Source organism: Ovis aries, chromosome 17 (assembly GCF_016772045.2).
Source record: "Ovis aries strain OAR_USU_Benz2616 breed Rambouillet chromosome 17, ARS-UI_Ramb_v3.0, whole genome shotgun sequence".
NCBI lineage: Eukaryota > Metazoa > Chordata > Mammalia > Artiodactyla > Bovidae > Ovis > Ovis aries.
In genome coordinates this window covers 68,502,941-68,530,579 of record NC_056070.1, presented here as the reverse complement: position 1 = coordinate 68,530,579, position 27,639 = coordinate 68,502,941, and the positions used below count along the sequence as shown (strand labels likewise).

Genomic DNA, 27,639 nt, shown 5'->3' with positions numbered 1-27,639 from the left:
GGGCTTGTGGGGAATTAAGGGGGGTATACCACTGTGAGCCACGCCCACGGCTAAGAGCTTCACATAGCCCAGCTGGATCCTACAAGGTAGGAAATAATAGCAGCTAATGCTTGTTTAGCACTTAAGCTGGGCCCGGCACATCCTGAGCGCCTCTCATAGACCGTCTTAACTCGCTGTCCTCATGAAGCCCTGTGAGTGGACGCCAGTATCCTCTCCGCTTTACACATGGGAAAACTGAGGCACAGGACAGCTTGGTGTTACTACTCCTCGGTCCCCCAGGCTCCAATAAATGGATGAGCGAAAATGAATCTTCCCCTTTGCGGGGCAACAAGGCAGAGGCGGAAGTGACTGATCACCCGGCTGAGGGCTGAAGCCTGGACTGGAACCTGGGTTAGTGTGACTCCAGGACCCAGCCTCCTTTCTCCTGGGCCACCTGGCACCATGAGTCCAGGTGGGGAGAGGCGGGAGGCCCAGCGCCCATCAAGGAGGCTGGCTTCTGAGAAGAACGGCCTTGATTAAGCCCTCGTCATCCTCTTTGCTCCCAGGTAAAGCTGTAAAAGGCCACTGGCTGACTCTTCGCAGGGTGTCAACCAAAAGAATCGGCCGTCCCCCCGACCCCAAGGAAGTGTGGGTTTTCTCTGGGATGAAGTTTGGCAGAGCATCTGCCCTGCCCGCCCTCCCCACCACCCTGCTATCATCTTCCCTTTTTTCCACGGCACTTTCCACCTCAAAAATGTCATCTGCTTGCCAGCTCCCAGTCTGATCTCCTGCTGCCCCCACCCCCCGCCCCCCGGCCAGAATGTGAGCCCCACCAGGCAAGGACCTCATCCGTCTTGTGTGTGGCCAGGGAAAGTACCCAGCACGCAGTAGGGCCTCAGAAGCTTCACCAAACCTCTTACGGAGGAATGCATGAGTCACTGGCTGAAAATGGATGTAAAACAAGCAAACAAAAGGCAAAATAATGTGGACGGCAGACACAACTGTCTTGAAAACGAACGTAAGTGTTCTAACATCATGCTAGGGTGTCCCTGAGTTATTAATCTGTAAACGTGTGGTTGGAAATTCTTTTTCAATCTACTTGCTTTGGGCCATTTCACCAGGAGTCAGAGAGAACTAGAAACACTAATGAAAATGTGGCCTGACCAGCAGTGGAGACATAACTGGCTCAAAGAAACTGTGAGCTAAAATTTAAAAAAAAGAAAGAAAGTTTAAATAAACAACAAGAGCTGTGAAAAACACCAGAAGATACTGGCTCTGGTTTCAAGATTCACAAAAGATGATCCCCTAAACTCCCCCAAATTCTAATAAATGGACAGAAATACTTTAAGAGTTGAGCCAGGTTGTAAATGGTGCTATGGTTTAGCTGCTACGTCGTGTCTGACTCTTTGCGACCCCATGGACTGTAGCCCGCCAGGCTCCTCTGTCCATGGAATTCTCCAGGGAAAAATACTGGAGAAGGAATACATTTCTTTCTCCAAGAGATCTCCCTGACCCAGGGATCGAACCCGAGTGTCCTTCATCGGCAGGCAAGTTCTTTACCACGAGCCTCCAGGGAAGCCCAAATCGCCCTACACCACACAGAATTCCAGTAGGGAAGAATCCTTGGGCTGGAAAGGTCTCCTGTCGGGCAGAAATGTCACATCCCTCCCACTGGTGTTGAGCCAGGACCCCTGGAGCGGGCCCCAGTGGGTTGAGACCCCTCACCCCAGCCTGGTGGTCCATCCTGAAGGGCCCCTCCCCAGCCCCAACCTCGCCCTCCAAAGAGCTCCAGGCTAGTTTCAGGACCACATGCTCTGGCTCCACTCTGGGATCCTGACTGGACCACTTCCTTGGGACCACATCCGCCACCTGGGAGATGCTGGCCAGCCCTGCACACGCACACACACGCACACGCGCGCGCACACGCACACTGCCTCCGCATTCCCACAGCTGCTGCTCCCATGTCTCCTCCTCCAGAAAGTCTTCCTGGACAGACCAGGGAACCCCGTAAAGCCCACTGCACCAAAGCTCTCATCTCTCCACGGGCGCCTCCACAGGGCCCGGGCCATCTGCGGGTTCTAGCCTTGTGGCCCCCCAGCAGCCGCCCCCTCCACTGCCCAGTGTCTCGTGCTTGGTCTCAGCGGCTCCTCGTGAGAACACTGCGGCCCAGGGAGCAGAGGCTGCCTGTCCACACAGCAGGAGGGAGAAGGGGCCAGAGCACCGGGTTTAAATCCCCCCCTCAGCGGGGATGGTATGAGAAGTTGGGGGTGTCCCTGAGCTCTGCCTCTGACTTTCTGTCCGAGGGGCTTCTTCCTCCAGAACCCTCCCCCCAGGTCTGCTGGGTCCAGTGACCACAGACCTCCCCTGCCCAGCCCAGCTCCCCTCCTGGGAATTTACTCTGCAAATGTAAATATTTGCAACTATTGGCCTGAGCCAGGGTCCAGGGTCAGGGCTGGGGCTGGGAGCTCCAAGAACCCTCTGGGAGGCCCTGGTCTGTGTCAGTCCTGGGCCCCCCTGGGGGAACACGAGGTCCCCACTCACTTCCCGTGCACCCACTTAACGCCAGACTTATGCTGGGAACCGGAGAGAGAGGATTAGTGATGGAAGGGTGGGGACTAATGGAGCCAGGCGGGAGCGCCAAGGAGGTCCCAGGCAGAGAGGACAGCCACTGCCCAGGCTCTGGGTGGGAGGAAGGCCGCAGTGGGCCCCGGGGTGAAGAGGGAGGGTGAGGCTGGGGCGCCTGGCTGAGGCAGCTGGGAGGGCGGAGGGGGAGCCTCCCGACGGGGGGTGGAGGATGTGCCCGTGGAAGTTGGAAGTGGGGGCCTTAGAGCCCCCTAGATGGGAGTGGAATGGACGGGCAGGAGTGGAATGGATGGCAGATCCAGGCAAATTCCAACAGCATTTAACATGCGGGATTCCGAATCTGCGGAGTAAGACACAGGCTCCGCTCTGCACCCCGCATCTGGTCAGAGCGTGAAAGCTGTGCTCTGCAAGGGCCCAGCCCTGGGCAGGCAGAGGCCAAGCGGCCCAGAAGGTGCTTTCCTACCACATGACCTTGAGCAAACTTCTTCCCTTGCTGTTCCCCCACTGCGGAAGACAAGGGCTGCGGGGGTCCATGGACAGGGAAGGGGCAGATGTGGGGGACAGGTGCAGACAGCGAGGGGGCCAGTGGAGGCTCTGGGGGAGCCCACAAGGAGGGGCAGATGAGAAGCCTGGATTTTCTGTCTTTCTGTCTGGGAGGGGCTGAGGCTGGCTGCCTCACTCCCAGGTGTCTGAACGCGCCGAGTGAAGTCCCCAGCCAGCATCCCTGCAGAGGGAAGACCCAGCTCCGGTGGGACTGAAGGGCTTTGAATCCTGCTCTGACCACTCTCTCAGCCTCAGTTTCCACATCTGGACCTCCGGTGCCCTGACAAGAGGACACGACGCAGGTGAGGACCAGCCCTGGTGCCTGGCACAGGGGACAGTGGCAGCTTTCCTCCCGTTGTCGTGGTGACTGCAGGAGGGTCTGAAGCAGGGGCATGCTGCAGGCCTCAGGTCTGAGCCCTCGGGAGAATCCCGGCCACGATGCTCACTTGCTGTGTAATACCCACAGTGATACCCACACCATCTCTGAGCCTCAGTTTCTCCATCTGTAAAAAGAGGCCTGTCCTAGCCCCTTCCTCCTCATTGTCAAGAACATCAGAGACCATCCTCAACCAAGACAGGAAACCCAGGGCTAAGAGCCAGGAAGTCTGCTGGCCTCACGAATATCAGAGACCAGAGGCCTGTTTGCCGAGCAGCTGACTGAGAAGGGGGTGTGTCTCAGAGCTGGGAGGCAGCGCAGACCCCCCAGCACAGGGGCCAAGGGGGAAAGAAGACATGTATTAAGCAGGCAAGTTGGAGATGCGAGTCTCTGGCCCTCTCAGTAAGGCACGAGACGGGCACCTCTCGATCCCGAGTGACTTCCAAACAGAGATGGGGTTCAGAGGGTGAAATGATTTGCCCAAGGTCACACAGCAGAGCACAGCCAATCCAAGGCTGGACTCTGGAGTGATAGGTGTTTCCATTCCCACTGTGACGCACTCTGGGCCCCACTGCCCCTGGGGATGCAGCTCTTTGGCCTCAGGTCACGTCACAGCACTGGACAGACCACAGGGGCAGTCGTCAGCAGGGGAAACAGCTGGGGGCCCAGCCTGAAGCTGGCTGTCACAGGAAGGTCAGGGCCTGCTGTGGGTCAGCAATGTCCTCATGCTTCCCCAAACCCCCTATCCCCAGAGCAGTTTTCTAGAACATGCAGGCCTGGGCCTCCCTTTACTCGGTCTGGTCCTGTGGGTGGGGAGAGGCCCTTCCCGTCCCGTTGGGTATTCCATGCTGCCCCCTCCGTGGGCTGCCGCACCACCTTCACGTCCTTCCAACATCCTCGAGAGGCAGACTGCGTGATTTTGTCCATTTCACAGGTGAGGACACTGAGGCCCAGTGTAGGAGAGTGCCAGGTAAGAGCACAAGGAGGCCGATGCCCTTCAGAGAAGGTGCGCCACCCTCACCCCCTGCCCCCGAGTGGGCACAAGTGCCATCTCCCCCTCCCCCAGCTGGCCTAATGCCCTTGCACAACCACTTGCACAACGCAAGGGAGTCCCCAGCCCAAGGCCACACAGCTGGAGTGTGGCTGAGCGGGCCTGGCCCAGGAGGCCCTCTTCCCCAGGCTGGAACTCCAAGGTCCCGCAGAGGGAGGTGTCAGGGCTGACCCCACCCCAGGCCTCGTCTCCTCCCCGCTCACCCTCCGCAGAGCCCCAGCCCTCAGCCGGGTCCTGGACGCATGGCCTCCGGCAGCTGGACTCGAGGACATGGGCGCTTGAGCCATGGGCGCTCCACACCTACCCTTCAGCCCCACCTGCTCCGCGATGGCCTGACAGACCTGGGAGGGTCTGCCCTTGGGAGGGGAGCCGAGGACAGGGTAACCTGTGTCCGGGGAGGCCCTGCCTGGGCACAGGCACTCTGCACCCGGGGGGCCCCCACACCCTGGGGGTTCGCCCTCTCCTCACCACCAGGGTCTCTGCGGCCTCCTTGGCAGCAGCCCCTCCTGGCTGGATGCCCTCCTGGCCCTGGGCCCTTCTGCCTTCCCCCCTCACCCCCAGCAGGTGGGGGAGGGCTCAGTTCCTGGCTCCCCTCCCTCCGCGCCCCTCCCACACCTGCCTGGGTGGCCACCTCTCCATACCAGTCCTGGGTTGCCCCCTCCCTCTGGCTGCCTGACTCCCCACTGCTGTGTTGGGGGATCTCCCACCCCACACGGAAACTGCCAGGCCCCTCCTGCTCTGCTCTGTGGGGAGTCTGCCCCCCACCCGTGTGACTTCACATTTCTGGGTCTCCATCGCCCCATCTGTGAGCTGGGGCTGCCATGGGCCCCAGGGAGGTGAAGGGGGTATGTCTCTGAGAAGCACCTATGACCGTAGCGTCATGGTCCCTTGATTCTGGAACCAGGATATGCTTTTGACTGATACGCACGTGAACGTGCTCCTGGGGGTCCCAGCGCCCCCTTCCATTAAGGGGCCTTAAGGCCTAGTTCTCAGGCTGACTCTGGGCCCGTCCATCCTCCTTATGGCCATTCTTTGGAGCACAACTCTGGGGGCCCCCAAATCTTCCACTCCCTGGGTTCAGCCACACCATGAGGGTGGATGCAGTCTGGACCGCTCAGCATATGCAGACCGCCTGGAGGAGACAGTGCTCCCCAGTTCCCAGCTCTGAGGAGGTGCAGGCTGTCTCTTCTGCACCCCTGCTGGGTGTTCCATCCAGCCCCCTGAGCTGCATGCAGGGAAGGGAGTGTGGTAAGGGGGTGCCTCTGCCTAGGGCACGTTCCTCCCCAGGCTGCCCCGCTGGGTCCTCCCATCACTGAGGGCCTGGGGAAAGCCAGGGAGAATCCCACCACTGAGGACCTGCATGCCTGTCACATATCCCGAGCTTTGGTCTCTGAACCTGCAGGATGGGGTGTAGCCATCCCCATCTTGCTGGCCCTCCCCTGAGTCGTCACCACCTCCCGTGGAAATGTCCCCAAGTTTGGAGGAAAGGCTTGGGATGTGCGACTTCAGATTATGAGCCACACATCATGCAGGAAAGTCCTCCAGGGGTCCAGACAGGGTCTCATAAACACCTGTGGGACAGCAGACGCCCACTGTGGCTGAGTGACTGGCCGGCAGCTCTGTGCAGCAGCCCCCGATACGCGTGGTGCTCCAACCCTCTGCGCCTACTGTCTGAAGGACGGCTTACGGCTCCTCCCTCGCACCTGAGGGGAGGCACCTGGCCTGGCCCCGGGCAGTCTTACCTTCCTCGCAGCTCGGCCCCGAGTGCCCGGGGCAGCACCTCCACTCGCGGGCCGTCACCATCTTGTACATCACCTTGTACGTGGGTCTCACCACTGTCCTGTAGCTGGAAGAGTGCCCGGGTGGCCCGGCTCAAACAGGGCCTCCCGCTCCCTCTCCTGCCCTCCGTGAGGACAAGCCCAGGGTCCTGGGATCCTCTGCCACTTCCAGGCCTCTCTGGAGCGTCCCTCCTCTTGAATTCTGGGCCTCAGACCTTCCAGTCCCTCCCCAGCCCCTGGCCAGGGGTGGGAAATCAAGAAACTAACTAGACAGGAAGACCCTGTGAGCTGGGCTGGCCTGTCCTCCAGCTGTGAACGCTCACTGAGTGAAGGTATGTGGGTGAATGGGGGAATCCTCCCCCTGGAAGCTCTCCAGGGTGGCGCAAGAGCCAAAGGCGGGTGCCGGGAAATGGGCAGCAGGTCCTCTGTCCACCCACCCTTGGGGTCCCGGGCTTCCCCCCCAGCCCCAGCCCTTCGACCACGGCAGGAACGCCAGCAGCTCCTGCTCCACACGGTCCTGCTCACCTGTTCCCAGGGCAGCTCATCGGCCAGGGGCAATTCTGCAGCACCCTCTGCAGGTAGGTGCCATTCTGCACGTGGCACGAGACGGTGCGGGTCACCACGTAGGAGCACCAGTTCCTGAAACAGACCGGCAGACAGGAAGCTCAGGGCTCGCCCCAGCATTCTCTCTCTCTCTCTCTCTCTCTCTCTCTCTCTCTCTCTCTCTCTCTCTCTCTCTCTCTCTCTCTCTCTCTCTCTCGGAGCCTCGAGGCAGGGAGATCCCTGAGCCATCTGAGCCCTTGGGCCCTGGTGGCAGTCTCCCTGCTGCTGCGGTTGAGGAGTGAATTCCGGAGCCCTGGGTGGGGGTGGAAACTCGGCCGCAGTGTCTCCACCCCCAGCCTGCCGTGTGCCCCTCACCTCCAGGCCTTTGCTGGGTCCGCTCCTGGAGCGCCCTCCTCCCGTTCTCTCCTTGCACCTCCCACCCTCTGTGCCGTCACCTCTCCCCAAGTCCTCGCCCACCTCCGCCCCTGTCTGAGCAGAGTGGTGGTTCTCCCACTCTGTATCCCTGTCCCACTGAATTCAGCTGGGGAGTCATGTCCGCCCCCTCCCTCTCCGAGGCATGTGGGAGACAGGCCCTGCCTCACCTATCCTCAGGTCCCCTCTGTGTGACAGCCGGGAGCAAGGTCACCATCCCAAGTGTGGAGGACTGGCTCCTTCAAATGCCACTGAATAATTATCCTGAGCTGCACATATTGAGCGCCGATTGTATACCAAAGGTATTTACATCAACTTTCCTGGTGGTTTAGTGACTAAGACTCTGAGCTCCCAATGCAGGGGGCCCAGGTCCCACCTCTGATCAGGGAACAAGATCCCTCACACTGCAACTAAGACCTCAGTCAGTAAGTTCAGTCGCTCAGTTGTGTCTGACTCTTCGCGACCCCATGAACCACAGCACGCCAGGCCTCCCTGTCCATCACCAACTCCCGGAGTTCACCCAAACCCATGTCCATCGAGTCGGTGATGCCATCCAACCATCTCATCCTCTGTCGTCCCCTTCTCCTCCTGCCCTCAATCTTTCCCAGCAGCAACTAAGACATAGCAGAGTCAAATAAATAAATATTCAAAAAATAAATATGTTCACATCATCTTCCCACAGCCTGAACACCACCCCCGTCATTTAATAGAGGGGTAAACTGAAGCAAGATTGAGGGCAGGAGAAGGGGGCCATAGAGGATGAGATGGTTGGATGGCATCACCAACTCAATGGACATGAGTTTGAGCAAACCCCAGGAGATAGTGAAGGACAGGGGAGCCTGGCGTGCTGAAGTCCATGGGATTGCAAAGAGTCGGACATGGCTGAGCAACCGAACAATAACAAACTGAGGCTCACTGAGGGGGAGATAACTGTTGATGTTACTGAGCTGGTGCGTGGAGGGTCTGGATTTGAACCCAGGAATATGGATGCTCAGCCCTCCCCCTGCCTCCCTCCCAGGCGCCTGGGCTCCAGTCTCCTCCCCATCTCCTGGGCCACGGACTGTGGCTCTGTGAAGGCCTCCGCCTGGGAACGTGCTGACCCCGGGTCCAGTCCACAAAGGAAAGTCTGGAGGGGTGGGGGCTCGAGCTGAGAGGGTCACCTGAGGCGGTCATTCCTCTCCCAGCCCCAGGCCCGTGACCCTGAGCAGGGCTGAGGGCCAGTGAGCACCTGGAATGTCCCGCCACCGCGGAGGTGTCCCCCGCCCTGGAAACCTAGCCCTGTGCCTGCCACCCCCACCCGGCCCACCAGGAGGAGGAAGTCTCTGGAGGGTACCAGAGGACAAACTCCCCATGGGACTCTGGGGATGTTCCTTCACTGTTCTGAGTCCCTTGGAAATCAATCCCAGAGGAGGAAACAGTCCTCTAAAGGCACAGGGGTGGGCGAGCCAGAGAAGGGGGCCTCTGAGCCACCCACCCCAATTCAGACGTCACTGGAGCTCTGCAGAGCCTGCAGCTGGTGACCCCTAGGGAGAGGTGCCCATTTTTTTCTTCCTCCTTAGTTGAAATCTCCCCTGTGTGACTTGCTGTCTGATTCCCTGGTTTACTGTTCATCAGTCCAATTTCCTTGAGTAGGGAACACCAAGCTGGTGACCGGCCAGCAGAGATTTTATACAGGAGAGGACAGTCAGACCAGGTGGCATTCAAGGTCAGCTCCTCGTCCCCTTTATCTGGTATGGGGGGAGGTCACCAAAAACTTTCCCACCCCTCTCTGGCCTTGAAGACCCAGCTCTGCTGTGGCCAGGATAAAACCCGAGCTCCTCAGCAGGGTCCCAGCCTGGCCCCTCCGCCCACTTTCCAGGGGTGTTACCGGCCTGAAGTCCACATTCCCCCACACGGCCCATCACCCTGACCGCTGGGATCGGCACACTTGAGCTGGCGCTCTTTCTCCTTCCTGCCCTCCCTCCATGAATGCCCCTTCCCCACTCCCATCCTTGCAGACGAGATTCCCTCTGCCTGCAAAGCCCTCTCCCTGCTGCGGCAAACTCCTATCACCTTTTGAGCTTCCTGAGGCTCTGGGCACAGCTGGGCATCTGCAAGGTGCCCCTCCCCCATCCCAGCCACTCACAGCAGCTTTGAGCTTTTTCTCCCCAACGAAGGTGCTGGGGGAGGGTGCTGGCAGGGACCGAGACAGGATGGGGCTCAGCTTTAAAGGTGCCCAGGGAGGTTTGCTGAATGATGACTGAGGACAGACAGTGGCCCTGGGTAGGGGAGCCTGGACCCCTGGAGGAGGGGGAGGGGGGTGGTTTCCCAGAGGTGGGCGTGGCCCCTGGAAGCCCCGCCTCCAGCCCTTGGGCGCTTCTTCCCTCCTCCCCGCACCTTCCGGCAAGCTTGGTGAGAAGCCACCTGAGACCCTGCCGCTGAGGCTGGGTTACCTCCTGTGGGACTGGGCGATAGCTGGGGCTGGGAGGAGACAGCACCCCTCTGCTGGGCCTGCCACTCCTGCCCACTCAGCACCTCCGCAGCCCCACAGGCTGCCGGGAGGAGAGAAAACAGGCCAGACCAGCTCGGCCTGGCACCAGCTGCCCTCACAAGGGCCGCCCCCCCCCCACCTGCCCTCCACCCCCTGCCACGAGGGGCCCAGGGGACTTTGTCTTCACAGGACCCAGGGCTGTGATCCGGAACAGTGATAGGGGCTAATTGCAGGAGGCAGCCAAGCGGGCTGGGGGCCAAGGGCCCTTATGAAAAGGAGAGGAAAGAAAGAAGACCCATGGGTGGGGGTGGGGTGGACGGAGCCCGAACCCCACACCGGAGGCCAAGCTCCAACCCTGGCCCTGCTGCTCCCTAACCTGGTGACCTCGGATGAGCCCTGACCCGCTATGGGCCTCACTCTGTCCATCTGCACGTGGGGACGGCAGGACCTCCTCCAGCAGGGGGTGACTCACGCTAAGCCCCGAGCGCAGTGCTGACGTGCGTTTTGGTCCTTCTTGTTCCTGGACTGTGACATGGGGCCCACGCCAGGAGGCTGGGGTCCAGGGGCTTCCCTGAGGGACACAGGGTCGCCCCCCGCCCCGCCCTGACTTTGAGATCATGACTGTCAGGCTCTGCATTTGGCAGAGGGGAAACTGAGGCTCCGAGAGAAGTCACCTACCCAGGTCACTCCTATGGGTGCAGCACTGGGATCTGAGCTCCCTGGGGAGAGGATGAGGAAGAAAGTTCTCCACTCTCCTTGACTCTGGGATTTGCCCAAAGGAAGCCAGTACTGTGCAAGGGAGGAGGATGGGCCAGGACGCCGGTGATGGCGTCAACTCCAGAGCCACAGTGCTGAGACACAGACGGGTCGTTACAGGCTAGAAGTGTCCTCAGAGGGGCAGGAAGCCGTCCCAGCAGGGACTGGAGGGGCAGACGGGGCAAGACGAGCACAGGCAGCTCTGCGCAGCCCGCAGGCACCCTGGTTCCAGGGGTCTCGAAGTCTCGCCACATTCTTGGGCCTGGGGGCGGCCCCTTGGACGCTGTCCCGGGCCTCCCCCTCCCCAGGCACAAAGCCTCTTTTCTGCCTCTGGTCCCTCGGCTGCCAAGGGGCGCCTGGGGCGCGGGGCTGGAAAGAAGGGTGATGGGCGCGACATCCCCATGCTGTCTCCAGCGAGGCCCAGCAAGGCTGGGCTGGGGCCACAAGGGGAGGTCCTGGCAGCCCAGAACCACAGATTCCTCTGGCGAGGGTCCCTCCCTGACTTAACGTTGGTGTTAGCAGGTTGGGACCGTCCTCAGAACGGGCCTGTGAGCAGGGGCTGAGGGGAGGGGAGAGGGGAAGAGGGAGGAAACAGAGGGGAACTGAGCCCTGGAGCCACGAAGAGACCTGCCCGAGGTCACACACTGAGTGGGTGACAGAGCGGGAAGGAGCCCGTCATTGCTGACGGCGACTGCAAACCCTTCCTGGCTCCCCAGGCTGGACCTGTGCTCCCTCCTCCAGAGAGCTGCCACGGTGAAGAGAACACTGGATCTGGGGACTGACTGACTTAGACTGAGGTGCCGTTTCTTCTCTCGGCCTCAGTCTTTCTATCTGTAGAATGGGAGCAACAGCATTGCCTACAGGGCTTTTGTGATGCTCAGGCTACTCTGAGCCTTCTATTACCGGGTGACAGCCCCCAGTGACCCCCAGACACCTGCCCGCAGCCACAGTCCTGCTCCCGCATAGGGAGCCCTGCGGGGAAAAGAGCCCAGGCTGGGAGGCAGTAGACTGGCCGAAGGGCAACACAGGCCTTACTCCCTCTCAACCATCATCCTGAGCTTGACACTGCATATTCCGTTCAGAGTCTTGGTCATTCTGGCACCTGGGACCCTGGGGGTTCACGTCCCTGCCCTCAGCAGGTCATATCCCCTCATCCCCTCTCTGAGCCTCATCTTTGTCTTCTATGAAATGAGGACCATACAGATGTGTGCCTTCCTGGCAGTCGGAGAGGTTCTGGAGGGGGCCAGGTGCAGGTGAAATGCAAGCCCAGGTCAGCATGCACGGTGGTGGCTGCGACAGCGGCCAGCATCAGTCCCCGTCTCAGACAACTGCACCTCTGGCCTCTGACATCACAGCCACCTCTGCCCTCCAGCCCTGCCTGCGTCACCTGCTCTTGCTAGCCCAGTGGGGACACGCTGGCCCCTGACCACTGGGAAAGCGGAATTTCTGAAAAGAATTAAAGAATTGAGGCCATAGGGGGTGGGGGCCCGGCAGGCCTTTGAATGGGATGAAAAGGCCTGGAGAGGCCTGGCTACTCTGTATTGTTTGCCTCAGACAACAGCAGTGGCTGGCCCTTGAGAGGGGATCCCAGCCGGGGCACGGGGCTACCGTCAGGACCAGGGCCTGGGCAGGTTCAAGCAGTGTCTAAGGCCAGAAAGATACAGATTTGAATCCCGGTTCTTCTGTCAATGCTCAGAGAGCCTAGAAGATTTTGTCAGTTCTCCAGGGCCTCGATTTGCTCACCTGCTAAATGGGGACAAGTCTTCCCTAACTCATTCAATCCTTGAACACTGCATGTAAAGGGGCCCCTGGCTGGTACTAGGGGATGCTCCATAAACACCACCAGATAGAATGTTCCCTGCTCTTGAGTGACGGGCAGGAAGACAGAGCACTCCCACAGCACTCAGTCTAAAATGCCAGGTCCCTGGGGGCCGACACTGACCCTAGGTCTGTGAAACTCCACCCCAGCCTTCTTCCTTCGAGGGAAATAAATAGCTGGGATACTAAAAAAAGCCAGGAGCAGAGTAAAGGGGGGGAGGGCCCCCCAAGTGTCAGCTAGAGGGTGATCTGGGCTTCTCCTACGTGCAGGGAGGGGGCCCTGCGGAGGGGACGGGGAATCTTGGGGTTTCCTCCGTCGTGTCCCTTCCCCCTCCCCTGGGGTCCGGAGTTGAAGTGATGGGGGCTGGAGAACGCTGTCGGGGGCTGCTGGCTCCGGATACGTGAAGCAGGGGACCCCTGCACGGCCCGGAGCTCCTGCCAGCTAATGAGGCCCACGGTCCCTGCCCCCACCGGGGCTGGCAATGAGGTGGGGAACCGGGTCCCTTTCCCAATCCTGGGCTTGCACGGAGGTTGGGGGCCGGGGTGTCCGGAGTCCCGATCCCCAACCCCGGGCTGGAAGAACACTGAGGTGGTGCAGGGTGTGGGGGGGCAGCCCTTACCTGCGCGCAGAGAACGGAGCTCCCCCGACGCTCCACGCGGCGCTCCCTCCTGGGAGCAGGAGCCCGAGGCAGAGCAGCGCCCAGGCCCGCGGGCCGCCCATGCTGCGCCCGGAGCCGTCCGCGCGCGGCCCCTCGCAATCGCCCCCAGCCTGGCGTGCCCGCTCGCCCGCCCGCCCGCCCGCGCCGCCAGCCGCCCCGGACGCGCGGATCCCGGTTCCCAGCGCAGCGGCGGGAGGGCGGGCGGGAGGCGGGCGCGGGGCGGGGGCGCGCGTTCCCGGCCTCGCCCGGCCCCTCCGCGCGGCCCCCCGCCCCTTGCGCCGCCGCTGCCAACCCGGAAGGAGCCCCAGGGGGCCGGGCGACCCCGCCAGGAAGCCCGCCAGGTGCCCACCTGAGCCTGGTGCCCTGCGCCGCGTGTCCCTTTTGGGAGCAGGGTGCCAGTTCCGAGGTGCCCAACCACGTGTTGCAAACTGAGGCCGGGCCACGGTCTCTGACACAGCCAGGACCCAAAACCACCAAGCCTGGGCTAATGATGCCAGGGGCCGCATCCCCTCTGGATATTTTTGAGGAACCCAGTCACCAAGGCAAGAGGGGCGGTCCACCTACACAACGAGAGCTGCCCAAGCGGTGCGCTCCACTGTGCGCGGGGCACCTCACCTGCGCTTCACGTTCCCTCTCAGTTTAATCTTAAGACCACTGTAGGCGAGGTGGGCACTGTGATCCCTATTTTAGAGAGAAAAAGAGGGAGGCGCAGGCACTGTAGTCCCCCCTGGGAGAAGAAGACCTGGCTTGACCCTGTAAGTCAGTGTCCACTTTTCTTGCTGTTTTGCAGATGGAGAAACTGAGGCCAAGAGATGTCATCTACCTAAAGCACTCCAGGAGCGGTCAGATCCCGGCCTCCTGACTTCAGAGGGGGTGTCAGCTCTTGAGCACAATCCAGGAAGAGTGCAGACAGCATTTGGCCTGGGCCTGGGTCTCCCCATCTGTAGCACTGGAAGGGCAGGCTCAGGGCGGAGTTGCTCCATCTGGGGTGTGTGGATGGGCTTCTGGGCAGAGGGCTGTGAAGTCCTCCAAAGTGTGTGCCAGGCTGGTATGTGTATATGACACACGTGTGTGCAAGCGTGATGGGGTGTGTGAAATGTGTGATGTCTGTGTGCATGTGTGTGAGGTATGTGTCTGTGACAGGAGTGTGTGTTTATGTGGAGGGGCCATAGCTCTCATCAGAGGGCACCTGGAACCTTCCCAAACTCCAGAATAGTCTCTGACCTCCCCGCTTCTGCCGCCGGGACTGACAGGTTCAATCTCTGGTGAGGGAGCTAGACCCCACATGCCTCAGCTAAGAGTCCACAGGCCTCAAACTAGAGATCTTGCGTGCCTCAACGAAGATCGAAGGTCTGGCGCAGCCAAATAAATACACACATATATGTTTCAAAAGCCGAACACCCCGGAGAGCACTTTGAAGGGCACGCAGCACATCAGGAAGGGAGAGTGCTAGGCAGTGGCTTCTGTCCTGGGAGGACCACAGAGGGAGGAGCACGGAGGGAGGAGCACCTCCACACCTGTTAGCGGTGCGTCTGAGATGCTCCGTGATGAAGACATGGGCTCAGTGGCTCAGCCATGTCCCAATCTTGGCAACCCCGTGGACTGTAGCCTGCCAGGCTCCTCTGTCCATGGAATTCTCCAGGCAAGAATACTGGAGCAGGTTGCCATTTCCTACTCCAGACGGAGAAATATCAATAACCTCAGATAACGTAGATGACACCACCCCAGTGGCAGAAAGTGAAGAGGAACTAAAGAGCCTCTTGATGAAGGTAAACGAGGGGAGTGAAAAATACCTGGTTTAAAACTCAACATTAAAAAAACTAAGCGCATGGGATCCGGTGCCATCATTTCATGGCAAATAGATGGGGAAACAATGGAAACAGTGGTGGACTTTACTTTCTTGGGCTCCAAAATCACTGAAGATGGTGACTGCAGCCATGGAATTAAGACACTTGCTCCTTGGAAGAAAAGCTATGAAAAACCTAGACAGCCCATTAAAAAGCATAGGCATCACTTTGAGAAAAAGGTCCATACACTTAAAGTTAACAGTTTTTCCAGCAGCCATGTACAGATGTGAGAGTTAGACATAAAGAAGGCTGAGCACCAAATAACTGATGCTTTCGAACTATGGTTCTGGAGAAGACTTGTGAATCCCTTAGACAGCAAGGAGATCAAACCAGTCAATCCTAAAGGAAATCAACCCTGAATATTTATTGGAAGGACTGATACTGAAACTGAAGCTCCAATACTTTGGCCACCTGATGCAAAGAACTGACTCATTGGAAAAGACCTTGATGCTGGGAAAGACTGAAGGCAGGAGGAGAAGGGGACGACAGAGGATGAGATGGTTGGATGGCATCATTGATTCAATGGACATCTCCTCCAGGAGATAGTGAAGGACAGGGAACCCTGGTGTGCTGCAGTCCGTGGGGTCACAAAGAGTCGGACACAGCTAAACAACAAAAAAACAGCTCCAGGGGGTCTTCCCAACTCAGGGACCAAACGCAAGTCTTCTGCACTGGCAGACGGGTTCTTTACCACTGAGCCACCAGGGAGGCCCAATGGACTGCATACATGCTAGCACCTTTAGCACCAAACTTATGGGAGCTCTGAGCCACTGTGGAATTTCTCCAGCAGTGGATACTCCAAGAAAAAGCTGTTATCAACACTGTGACATCAGAGGCTGGGGTCCCTTGGTCCAGGGTATTTATTTGAAACTATAGCTATGACTTAAAACTCAATATTCAGAAAACTAAGATCATGACATCTGGTCCCATCATTTCATGGCAAATAGATGGGGAAACAGTGGAAACAGTGACAGACTTTATTTTGGGGGACTCCAAAATCACTGCAGATGATGACTGCAGCCATGATATTAAATGATGCTTGCTCCTTGGAAGAAAAGCTATGACCAACATAGACAGCATATTAAAAAGCAGAGACATTACTTTGCCAACAAAGGCCCATCTCAGTCAAAGCTATGGTTTTTCCAGTAGTCACGTATGGATGTGAGAGTTGGATTATAAAGAAAGCTGAGCGCCGAAGAATGGATGCTTTTGAACTGTGGTGTTGGAGAAGACTCTTGAGAGTCCCTTGGACGGCAAGGAGATCCAACCAGTCAATCCTAAAGGAAATCAGTCCTGAATATTCATTGGAAGGACTGATGCTGAAGCTGAAACTCCAATACTTTGGCCATCTGATGGGAAGAACTGACTCATTTGAAAAGACCCTGATGCTGGGAAAGATTGAAGGCAGGAGGAGAAGGGGGCCACAGAGGATGAGATGGTTGGATGGCATCACTGACTCAGTGGACATGAGTTTAAGTAAGCTCTGGGAGTTGGTGATGGACAGGGAAGCCTGGCATGTTGCAGTTCATAGGGTCGCAAAGAGTTAGACATGACTGAGCGACTGAACTGAGGACTTCCCTGGTGAAACAGTGGCTAAGACTTCATGCCCCCAGTGCAGGGGACCTGGGTCTAATACCTGGCTGGGGAACTAGAGCCTGCATGTTGCAGCTAGAAGATCTTGTGTGCCTCAAATAAGACCCCATGCAGCCAAATAAAAATACATATTAAAAAAAAAAAACATTTCCCTGGTGGCACAGTGAATAAGAATCTGCCTACCAATTCAGGGGACACAGGTTCAATCCCTGCTCTGGGAAGACTCACATGCCACAGAGCAACTAAGCCCGTGCCCCACAGCTACCAAGCGTTCGTGCTCTAGAGCTCGCGTACCGCGACTGCTGAGCCTGTGTGCTGAAATTACTGAAGCCGGAGAACATGGAGCCCGTGCTCCTTGACAAGAGAAGCCGCCACGGTGAGAAGCCCGAGCCGCAGCTAGAGAAAGCCCGCGCCAAGCGACAAAAGACCCAGCGCAGCCGAGGAAACACCCTCTACAGCTAGAGCCCATGGCAGTGCGGTCCAGCGGTTAATGCAGGCTCAGTGCCCCTTTGGCCTAGATGTCAGTGAGCAACCACTTGGCACTGCGTGACCTGGGACAAGTCACCTCCCCTCTCCGAGCCTCATTTCCTTACCTGGGGAAACAAGGCAGGTTTTTTTTTCCTCTTTACATGTTCATACATATTTGTAGAGCACTGTAAGTGCTGGCTTTGCTTTGTCTCTAAGACAGCGTGAGCGTTTCTTCATGCCCTTCAATGTCCTTCTGAGATGTAGTGTTTTTATGTTATTAGTTATGCTGTTTTTCTGCTCTTTGTTGTGTAGATCTTAGTTCACCAACCAGGGCTTGAATCCATGCCCCCTGCATTGAGACTGCACAGGCTTAACAACCAGACTGCCAGGGAGGTCCCAAAGTGAGGCAGTTAAAGACAGGGAGGCAACCCGAGTGTCCCTCAACAGGTGGATGGGTCAAGAGAATGTGGTGTGTATATATATACCTATATACACCATGATATCTCATGGTGCATAAATGGAATATTACTCAGCCATAAAAAAGAAGGACATATTGCCGTTTGCAGCAACGTGGATGGACCCAGAGATGATCATTCTAAGTGAAGCAAGTCAGAGAGAGAAAGTCAAGTACCACAGGATGCTACTTATATGTAGAACCTTAAACAATGATGCAAATGAACTTATTTCCAAAACAGAAATAGAATCAGACAGAGAAAACCAACTTACGGTTACCAAAGGGGAAAGGTGCGGGAAGGATAAATTAGGTATTTGGGATTAACAGATACACACTACTTTATATAAAATAGATAAACAAGGGGAACTATATTTAATATCTTGTAATAACCTATAATAGAAAATAATATGAAAAACTGGATGTATATAAATATATAAATGTGTTACTTTGCCATGTACCAGAAACTAACACAGCAGAGTAAATCAACTATGCTTCAATTAAACAAACAAAAGACAAGGCAGTTTTAAAGCTTTGGGTCTCTGGGCAGTGGTCCTGGGCCACAATATGAGGCGCCCTTTCGAGCACACCCTCCTGGTGCATGTCAGCCTAGTTTCTGGTCCTCTGTGCTCCCTGAGCAGGAAGGGCAGGAAATGCTGCGGGGACCTGGGTTTGGTCATTTGAGGTTTCAGTGTTTGCTGAGATGGGGAGGAGAGGGGCCTCCTCCCTGGGGGCCTGATCTTCTCGCTGCCAAGACTAGACCACAACCGCCAGTAATGACAGCAGCTTCCGGTCTGGTCTGAGCGCTGAGCGTGCGCCAGGTGCTGTGCTAAGCATTTTACTTTCACTGTCGCCTGCCCTCTTCTCCCGCACCTGGGAGGCCGCCAGATCACCCCCAGGTGTGGGGCTCAAGGCTGGCGAGTGATGGATGCCGGCCTGGGTGCTTACCCACCATGCCACACTGCCACCCTCTGGCCCAGCTCTGCATGGGGGGCTTCTCTGGGAGAAAAGAGAGATCAGCTCAGATTTAAACTCCCATCCGGAGCTGAGGAGGTGAGAGGCAGCACACACACACACACACACACACACACACACGTGTGTGAGCCACATGGGGACATGGACTCAGACACCACCCACCCCCACCCCAACCCTGAAGCAGGCCACGGGGTCTGGGAAACACAACCCTGCTGGTGTGGATTCACTGACGCATCCAGCAGCCTAGTCCAAACAGGAAATGCTGTTCTCTTAACAGCAAACAAACCTGGGTCACAGCCTTCCTTCCTGTTATCTCCCCCTGGAGCCTGCACTAAGGGCCTCTCCTCTGCGCCTATGTCCCAAGGGTAGCCTCCCCGGCTGGGGGTGCCTATAAGATCAGCCCTGTCCACACACCAGCCCAGGTGCCCCTGGTGATCTGCACCCATATCCTGCCCATTCTGTAGGGCCAGGAGCAGCCCAAGAGGGCTGGGGGTACCCGAGTCCACGGCAGCAGTCTCCAGGGTCCCAGGCAGCGCCAGAGGCCTTCAGAACCTCTGCCTAGACAAAGGGTAGGGCCAGAGGGCCGACCTTCCAGGTTAGGGAACAATGCTTGCGTTCTGTGCCTTTGATCTGCAGGCCCGGGGCTGCGGCCCCTCGCTGGGCCAGGGCAGGGATGCTAGGGGACCCGAGGGCCTGTAGCTGCCCAGCCAAGTTAGTTATGCTCCATGGAGCTGCCCTTCTCAGCCAGTTCTTTCCTTCTGCATGGGGCTGAAACTGGGGCTGGAAGGGAATGGTAGCAGGAAGGAAGCTGTCAGAAAATCATAAAGCAGGAGCCCAAGAAGGTCTTCCTGCCCTCCTCAGAAATCCTAGGAGAGGCTGGCACCTCTGGGGTTGCGGGGAGGATGACAGAGTGGCTGGCAGGGCACTTGTGTTTGGAGTTAGGAGACCTGGATGTTTGCGTGATCGACAGTGAGACCCTTCTCTCTGGGTCTCGGTGTTCCCATCTGGACACCAGAGGAGGGAGGGATACAAGGCTTGGGGACTTTCCTGTGGCTGTGCTGTGTCGGCTGTGAAGAACTAGACAAATAAGTGGCTGCTTCTTAACAATGTTTGCCCCCATTGCCTTCCTCCGGGTTTCCCCCCAAATCCCCTCCTTTCTGCCCCCTGCTTCTGCCTTACCTCCCTTCTTTGGGGGTCCCGTTGCTTCTCTCTCCACAGCTCTCCTCTTGCAAAAACAAACTAGTAAAGTATCCTTCAGGCAGCATCCCCCTAGCTAGAGGGGAGGGGCCGGGTAGAATAGGAAAAAGTATTGGCCCATTTATGCTAGAGTGTTAATGACTGATATGTTGAACGCTGTTAAATGTTGGGGCCCATTTAACAGGGACTCTTCCTCATTTAAACTCTAAATCACTGGTAGTGGAATTTGTCTGCTTAGTCATCAAGGGTCTAGGAAAAAGATATGCCAGGTGAAAAGGCCTTCTGTGTGGGGTAAGTGTCCATCTCCCCATCCCCTGCTGGATGCATCTGAGTGGCAGCCTTGAGTCCGTGCAGGTTAGCTGGATCTGGCAGGTGCAAAGGACAGGTGAGAGAAGTCACTCAGAGCAGAGACCCCAGAGCTGCCTGCCAGCCCCGCCAGCCCCAGGAGGTGCCTGCCCGGCCAGCAGCATGTGGGCCTGCCCCACCTGACACCCACAGGATGAATGGGTTCCACTCTGAGGAGGAAGAGGAGAGAGAAAGTGAAAGAGCCAGCGAGAGACAGAGAGAGGCATTTGGAAAGACAGAGAGATGGACAAAGAGGCAGATGCAGAGAGAAGAGCTCCTGGGGAAAAGGATCCCAGGTTGTTGGTCTCCGCTCCAGCCGAGCGGAGGGGGTGGGACCAGGGTGCCAGCTCAGCAACGCCCTCTGCACCCACAGGCTCTGCCTCGCTCAGAGCCACGCCCCGCAGCCCTGAGAGTCGGGAGCTGGGCCTTCCTCCGTCTGCTGCCGATGTCTGGCCCTGGCCGACCAGTGAGCTCTGGTCTGCCTATGCTGCTGGCGTGAGTTGTGCCACGGCAGCCCCGTCAGGCAGACAGATCCGCTGGCCCGAGAAGAAATGGGTTTCTAGCCTGCAGCTTGGCCTGGGAAGTCACAAATGGATGGGCAGCATATGGGTGTGCGCAGCCCTGGGGCGTCTGGACTCCAGGCTCTCCCTGCCTCGCCCTCCGGTCCCGCCCTCTGGGGCCAAGCCTGGATCTTCTCCACCTGCCTGCTCTTCGGCTCTTGTCCCTTCCCGCCTTTCCACTCCCCATGGGATGTGGCCTCGCACGCGCCTCCTCGCTGACCCTTCCAGTCCTTCGGAACCTTCCCTAAGGCGAATGGAGGCATTTCTCCATGGGGGGATCCTGCAGTGTCTCTGCTGCCCTGAGGCAGGAATGGAATGTGGCCTGGCCTGCTCACCTTCCCACTGCCCCAGACCCTGAGATACCAGCGAGTCTCAGTTTTCCCAGACGACCCTGCACTCTCCAGCTGGACTATGGGGCTTTCCCTTCGCACCCCTTCTGCCTGCCAATGCCCACACCCCTCTGTCTCAGCTCAGACATGACTCCCTCCCTGTCTCCAGGAAGGTGTCCCACACACCAACCCTAGGTCTCTTGTCCACTGGGCTTCCCCACTCATAGAATTCTATGTAAGAGCCACCTATTGATTTGTCTGGTTCCCTTGATGGGTCATAGATAGTTGTTGGCCCCTTTCTGTAATCTTCCTAACAGTACTAGGGAAGCTACATACCCCGGAAGCCATAAAGGATGCATTGGGTACTTAAAATTTTCTGCATAGAGAAAGAATAATATGACTAACCGTGGAAAAAAATTGCAACTTATCAGAAAAAAGACAACTAATTTGCTCCATATATAAAGAGCTCTTACAAATCAGTAACATCAATGACCCAGTAGAGAAATAAACAAAAGTTATGAACAACTCAGAATGACAAGGCATTCAGCTTCACTCAAAGGAGGAAAATTGGAGATGAAAACCATAGTGAGATAGCACCTTCCAAAACTGATGGCTAAGATTTTTGATAAAATGCTTTGGCAAGTCTGTGGGGGAAAACGTCACTTCATATATTCCCTCTTTGGAGCACAGTTGGTAATATGTAATAAAAGATAAAACGTGTACTACCGCGACCTGGTAATTCCACAATGAGGCAATTTCTTACACGTACATTTGCAAAGAACAGAAGGAAATGAACTGCAGTACTATATGTAGTATCAAAAAACTGGAAACAACTGAATACCATTGCAGATTAGTGTACTAAGGTACACCCGTCAGAGGACCGCTGCAGCCTCAATGGGGTATGTTCACATTGGGGTATGTCCACAATGGGGTATGTGAAACGTGGCACTGCCAGAGTGGAATATGAGCCATCACAAGGAGCACAGCATGGATCCACGCTACAGAGCCTTGACAACATTATACTGAGTGAAAGAAGCCAGACACCAAAGGCTACATATTGTATTTCTATGAAATTAACAGGCAAGTCCCGAGAGACAAAAAAGCAGGTTAGCGATTGCCAGGGACTGGGGACTGGGACGTGATTGCTAATGGGTCTGGGGTTTCTTTTCAGGGTGATGAAAATGTTCTAAAATTAGTGGCGATGATTACACAACTCTGAATATACTAGAAATCACTCCATTGTTCATACTAAAGGATGGGTTTTGCGGCATGGGAATTATATATACCAGTGAAGTGAAGTGAAGTGAAGTGAATCACTCAGTCGTGTCCGACTCTTTGCGACCCCAGGGACTGTAGCCTACCAGGCTCTTCCCTCCATGGGATTCTCCAGGCAAGAGTACTGGAGTGGGTTGCCATTTCCTTCTCCAATATATACCAATACATATTCCTAAAGATGAGGCTTATATATACATTTACCTATATAAAGATGGGGTAGATAATGGAACTTCTAAGATCAGTTAAGTGGAAAGAGTAACGGCAGCTTGTAAAGGATGCTGCCGCGTGTGGGAAACTGCACAAATGCCCCCCCATTAGTACTCAGGTTACACACTCACTTTCTCTAGAAGAATTCACCAGAAACCGCTAACTGGCTGCCTTTGGGAAGATGGAATGAGGGACCGAAGGTGTTAGTTTTTACTGTGAATCGTTTTGCATGGTTCAGAGAAAAAATTAATGTCAGAAAGTATACATACTATAGTCACCCTTTGCCCTAAGAATTAAGTACGTGTGTGTGTGTGTGTGTGTGCACATATGAACTGGCAGCTCTTAGATTCCCAGCCCAGAAGCTGGAGGGCACCTGCAGCCTGGGAGGGCCCCTGAGTGAGGCCCTCACCCTGGGGTGAGGTTTCAAGACAGACCTCCACCTCTGGGCAGGCTGAGGCTCCACAGGGCTGGATTGGGAGCTGTGCCTCGGAACCAGCTGGACCCTGGGAGGCGGCCCCTCCCTGCCCTCCCAGGAAGGACCCCGAGCCGCTGTCCTCACCAGGCCTGGCCCGGGGCTTCCAGTCACTCATGACGCACCTGAGTGGAGGCTGTTTGGGGAGGCGGGCTCCCTGGCCAGAGGGAAGTCCTGGCAGAGAGCCGGGGCGGCCCTCGTGCCCACACTGACCCATGAGAAACTGAAGTGTGCTGTGTTCTTCCCTGATCCCAGGGAGGGAAGAAGAGGAGGACGGGGGAGGGAAGACAGAGAAGAGCAGGATGAGAGGGCGCGGATGATAGAGACAGAGCCCGGGCGTCAGCAGGGAGGAGCTGGGGCCTGAGGAGGACAGCGGGGCTGCCACGCGGTGGACAGGGATGTGCAGAGAGCAGGGAGACTGTGGGAGGACAGGGCGGTGGCGAGGGGCAAGCGGCGGCCAGAGGCGGGGGCGGCGAGGACCTGCCCCTCCCGAGCCAGCCCGAGCATTCATCTGTGTGCCTGCAGACGGCACGCATTACCGTAGCTGCCCATGCAGAGGTATGTTGCCCAGGAAAGGGAGGCCAGGAGGCTGATAAGCTGCACAGCTAGTGACAGCAGAATGCCATTCAGCTTCTGGCTTGGAGCCCTGGAGCGGTGGTCAGGACAGTCCAGGCCCAGACTTGACCCTGGGACCCTGCACTGCGCCCAGCTCCCTCCAACGGGGGCCCGGGGGCCCACCTGGGCTCCTTCTGTCCTGACGTGGTGGGACGTTCCCAGGAGCAGAGCAGACCTGTCTGGACTCCAGCCTGCTGTCAGGAAGGGGCTGACACTGTAGGGCCAGCTTGGCCGGCAGGACGACGTTTCAATCCTGCCTGTATCCTTCTCACTGTGTGGCCCTGGCCAAGCTGCTTCCCCTCTCTGAGCCTTAGTGTGTTTGCCTGGAAAGCGGGGATAGCAGCGCTTGTCTCAGGGTAGGCTGCTTAACCGTGCAAGCTAAGTTGCTTCAGTCATGTACGACTTTTGCTGCCTGCCAGGCTCCTCTGCCCACGGGATTTCCCAAGCAAGAATACTGGAGTGGATTTCCTTCTCAAGGGGATCTTGCCAAATCAGGGATCCAACCCATGTCTCTTATGTCACCGGCACTGGCAGGTGGGTTCTTTACCCCTGAGCCATAAGCTTAAGAGGAGCATTCAAATTCAAAAGAGGGGCTCCTTAGGCAGGGCTGCCACATTCTGCTCAGGAAAAAGTACCCACGTGAATCTGAGGCATCGGCTGTGCGGTCTGCAGAATGAGACATCTGGGCATCCGGGGAAACCTGACGGATGAAGAGCCGGTCTTCGGCAAAGAGAATATGGGGGAGAATCGGCTTTTCTAAAGGTCCCTCGTTATGACATGCTTCTGTTGGCCAATCTCTCTGGCTAAGGCAAGGAAAATCCCTGTTGCAATTCAAAATTTTTGTTTATGTATTTACTCAAGACTAGACCTAATAGTTTAATTACTATCATCGTGGCTGGCTTTCTTTGCTGGCCCAGGGAACCAACCGGTTCTTCCCAGTTTCAGTCGTACTCTGCCTGCAATTAGGAAGCTCTGCCACTAGGTGGCGTCTTGGGTTTGCACCTGCAGGGAAGTGAGGTTTTTCTGGGGGGTTTTTTGGTCCCTCTGATCCACTCCAAGAAGCTGCCTTTGGAGAACAGACAGGAATACAGAGACAGTCTCTAGATTGATGGAAAAGAGTGCTGTGATCACTTAACAATGCCTGCCCTGGATGAAGGAATAGAAAACAGGGGCTTCTGTGCCCTCAGCCCTCTAGACTGTGCCTCTGAGTATGTGTTTCTATTTAATGCTACTTTTTTAGACTAAGTGGGAATCTGTGAAACACTTGAATGTAAATATTAGGATTACTAATCATTGTTTAAGAAGCGATGCTTATACAAATAATTTTTGTAATAAAGAATATATAGTTTGGGGAAACATTCGCAGCAAAATATTAAAAAAAAAAAAAGCAAACATGATGGTTCAGCCTTTCTTACTGGACGGTTAAGAATTTCCATTTTTTCCCCCACAGTCATTTATGTTTTCTGTTGTGCCTCGAGGCATGTGGGATCTTAGTTCCCTGACCAGGGATGGAAGCTGTGCCCCACGCAGCAGAAGCGTGGAGTCTTGACCACTGGATCCCCAGGGAAGTCTCTCGCCACAGTCCTTTTAAAGAGAGACACCTCGAATGCCTTTTCTTACCTGCTCCTTCCTCAGTGCTCACAGGCAACTCTCATTCCTGGAGGTGGGGTGTTCACAGCTTCCCTCAGGTCTGCAGCTATCAGCTCTCTCGGTCTCAGCCTCAGTGAGCCTGTTCTTGGAAGAAACTATAAAAGAACAGGAAAGGCCTTTTTGGCTGCCCTCTCCTTAAGAATTGCTGGGTTTTATGAAATCATTCTTTTTCATCAGTAATCCCTCAAAGCCTTCTTAGACTCTTTTTAGTGGTAAAATATTATGATAATATAATATCATTAAAGTTGTTTTTTTTTTTTTTAAGAAAATAAATCATTTGTAATCCATCCACCTTGATGTAGCGATTCCCCAGATCTTTGTTTGGGGTTTGGGCTTTCCTTCTTTTTCTAGTGCTTTTCTTTTTTTTTTTTTTGCCAAAGAAGGAGAACTTCCAATCCCATTGAAAATCTTTTCCCCACCTCCAGACAGCTGAAAATCCTCCTTCTTTCTTAGCTAAACTCTTGACTGCTTGTCCTTTGAAGTTAAAGCTGGTTTCTTTCTAATCTGCGCTGAATTGTTCTTTATCGATAGTCACACAGGAGATCAGAGGAAGCTGAATGCAAAGGCCAGGAGTTGTCACAGTTTCCACGTACACGGCCACCCATTCGGGATCCATATAAGTAAAAAGAGCAAAGGGATGTTTGAAGGGTTGGACACCAGATATTTTGTTCATGGGGATTACGGGTGTGCCTGCATTTTCTTGTTTCTAACTAGTTGGCGTGGTGCTGTCTCATGTTTCACGTTTGTAATTTAAAATATAAATTGCTTTTAAGACTAATTGGTTATTCTTGGTTGCACTGGGCCTTCACTGCTGCACACAGGCTTCCTCCAGTTGTGGGGAGCAGGGGCTACTCTTCGGCGCGGCGCACAGGCTGCTCAGGCGGGGGCTTCTCTTGTGAAGCACGGGCTCTAGGCGCGCGGGCCTCAGGAGCTGCAGCACATGGGCTCCACAGTTGCAAATCGAGGGCTCCCGAGCACAGGCTCAGTAGCTGTGGCTCACAGGCTTAGCTGCCCTGAGGCCTGTGGGATCTTCCCGGACCAGGGATTGAACCCATGCTGTCTGCACTGGCGGGAAGATTCTTAACCACTTGGCCCCCAGGTGGTTACATCTTCTGCAGATGTAATTAAATTAATGACTTTGAGATGAGATCATCCTGGATTACCCAGATGGGCCCTAAATCCAAGGGCAAATGTCCTGATAAAGGACACTGGAGGGGAGACAGGAAGAAGGCCCTGTGAAGACAGAGGCAGAGCTTCACGAGGGATGCAGTCACCAGCCAAGGAGCTTCTGGAGCCACCAGAAGCTGCTCGAGGCAGGGGAGGACCCCCCTCTAGACGCTTCAGAGGGAGCCCTGCTGACATCCTGACTTTACTTCGGCAGCTTTAAGCCGAGTTTGTGCTCCTTTGTTATCTCAGCCCCAGGACGCTGGTATAGGAGGGCACGTGGAGATGGAGAGAAGTCACCAGATCTGGAGATGTTTGCATGCTAAGTCACTTCAGCCGTGTCTGACTCTTTGCGACCCCATGGACTGTAGCCCGCCAGGCTCCTCTGTCCATGGGATTCTGCAGACAAGAATACTGGAGTGGGTTGCCATGCCCTCCTCCAGGGGATCTTCCTGACCCAGGGACCAAACCCCCATCTCTTCAGTCTCCTACATTGGCAGGTGGGTTCTTTACCACTAGCGCTGCCTGGGAAGGAGATATTTAGGAGGTAGAAAAAACCTTCCCCACACACTTCCTCTCCTGTCCGAATTCCCAGGCATTGCCTTTTACTCCAACTGTGATGATCTGAGTCTCATTCCTTCCACTGAGGGCTGCGAAATGGGTGACAGTCATCCTTAGAGGGTGCCTGGCACACGGTGAGCATTCAGTACAGGGCAACAATGGTTATAAATTCATAAAATCTTAACGAGTATGCAAAATGTCCTTTCACTTTGCAAACATCCCCAAACCTCAGAACCTTCCCCACTGGCCTCAGGGAGGCCAAAGGCAGTAACTGTCTTGGGACAGAGCTGTTGTGGATTAGATGGTGTCCCTCTAAAACATGCTGAAGTCCTAACCTTTGGGATGTGATGTTATTTAGAAAGAGAGTCTTTGAAGATGCTCAAGTTGGGCTTTCCCAGTGGCTCAATGGTAAAGAATATGCCTGCAATGCAGGAGATGCAGGTTCGATTCCTGGGTCAGGAAGATCCCCTGGAGGAGGACATGGCAACCCACTCCGGTATTCTTGCCTGGAGAGTCCCATGGACAGAGCAGCCTGGCGGGCTGCGGTCCATAGGATTGCGAAGAGTCAAACATGACTGCAGTGAATGAGCATGCAAGTTAAGGTGAGGTCGTTGAGATGGACCCTCATCCGACATGGCTGTGTCCTTATGAAAGCGGAAATGAGGACACGTGGATAGATGGAGGGAAAATGGTGTGAAGACAGGGAGAGGGCCGCCACTGATACAAGGAGTGCCCGAGGCCACCAGAAGGTGCAGAGAGCGGTGGTATAGACGCCCCTTCAGGCCCCTGAAGGCACCTGCAGAGCCCTCAACCTCAGACTCCCGCCTTCTGAGCTGCGAGACCAGACGTGTGCTGTTCACGCCTCCTGTTTGTGGTACATGGTTACTGCAGCCCCAGGACTCTATAAAGGTAGGGATGGGTGTCATGGTCTGGGGAAACTGG

At 55.9% G+C, this 27,639-nt stretch overlaps 1 protein-coding gene across 13 annotated transcripts in view; it reads right to left on the bottom strand.

Annotated features, from left to right (window-relative positions):
• Nucleotides 1-13,168, bottom strand: part of EMID1 (EMI domain containing 1) — a 40,859-nt gene extending 27,691 nt beyond the window's left edge. For all 13 annotated transcript variants that reach the window (XR_006056739.2, XR_006056740.2, XR_003585577.3 and 10 more), the window contains exons 1-3: nucleotides 12,950-13,168; nucleotides 6,836-6,949; nucleotides 6,275-6,378 (exon numbers count right to left, since the gene is read on the bottom strand). Coding sequence is in view for 10 of the 13 variants with exons in the window: in XM_027956696.2 (XP_027812497.1) it covers nucleotides 6,275-6,378; nucleotides 6,836-6,949; nucleotides 12,950-13,050 (319 nt within the window). In the remaining 3 variants the exon portion in view is untranslated. The remainder of the gene's footprint in view (nucleotides 1-6,274; nucleotides 6,379-6,835; nucleotides 6,950-12,949) is intronic.
• Nucleotides 13,169-27,639: the final 14,471 nt, after the last annotated feature.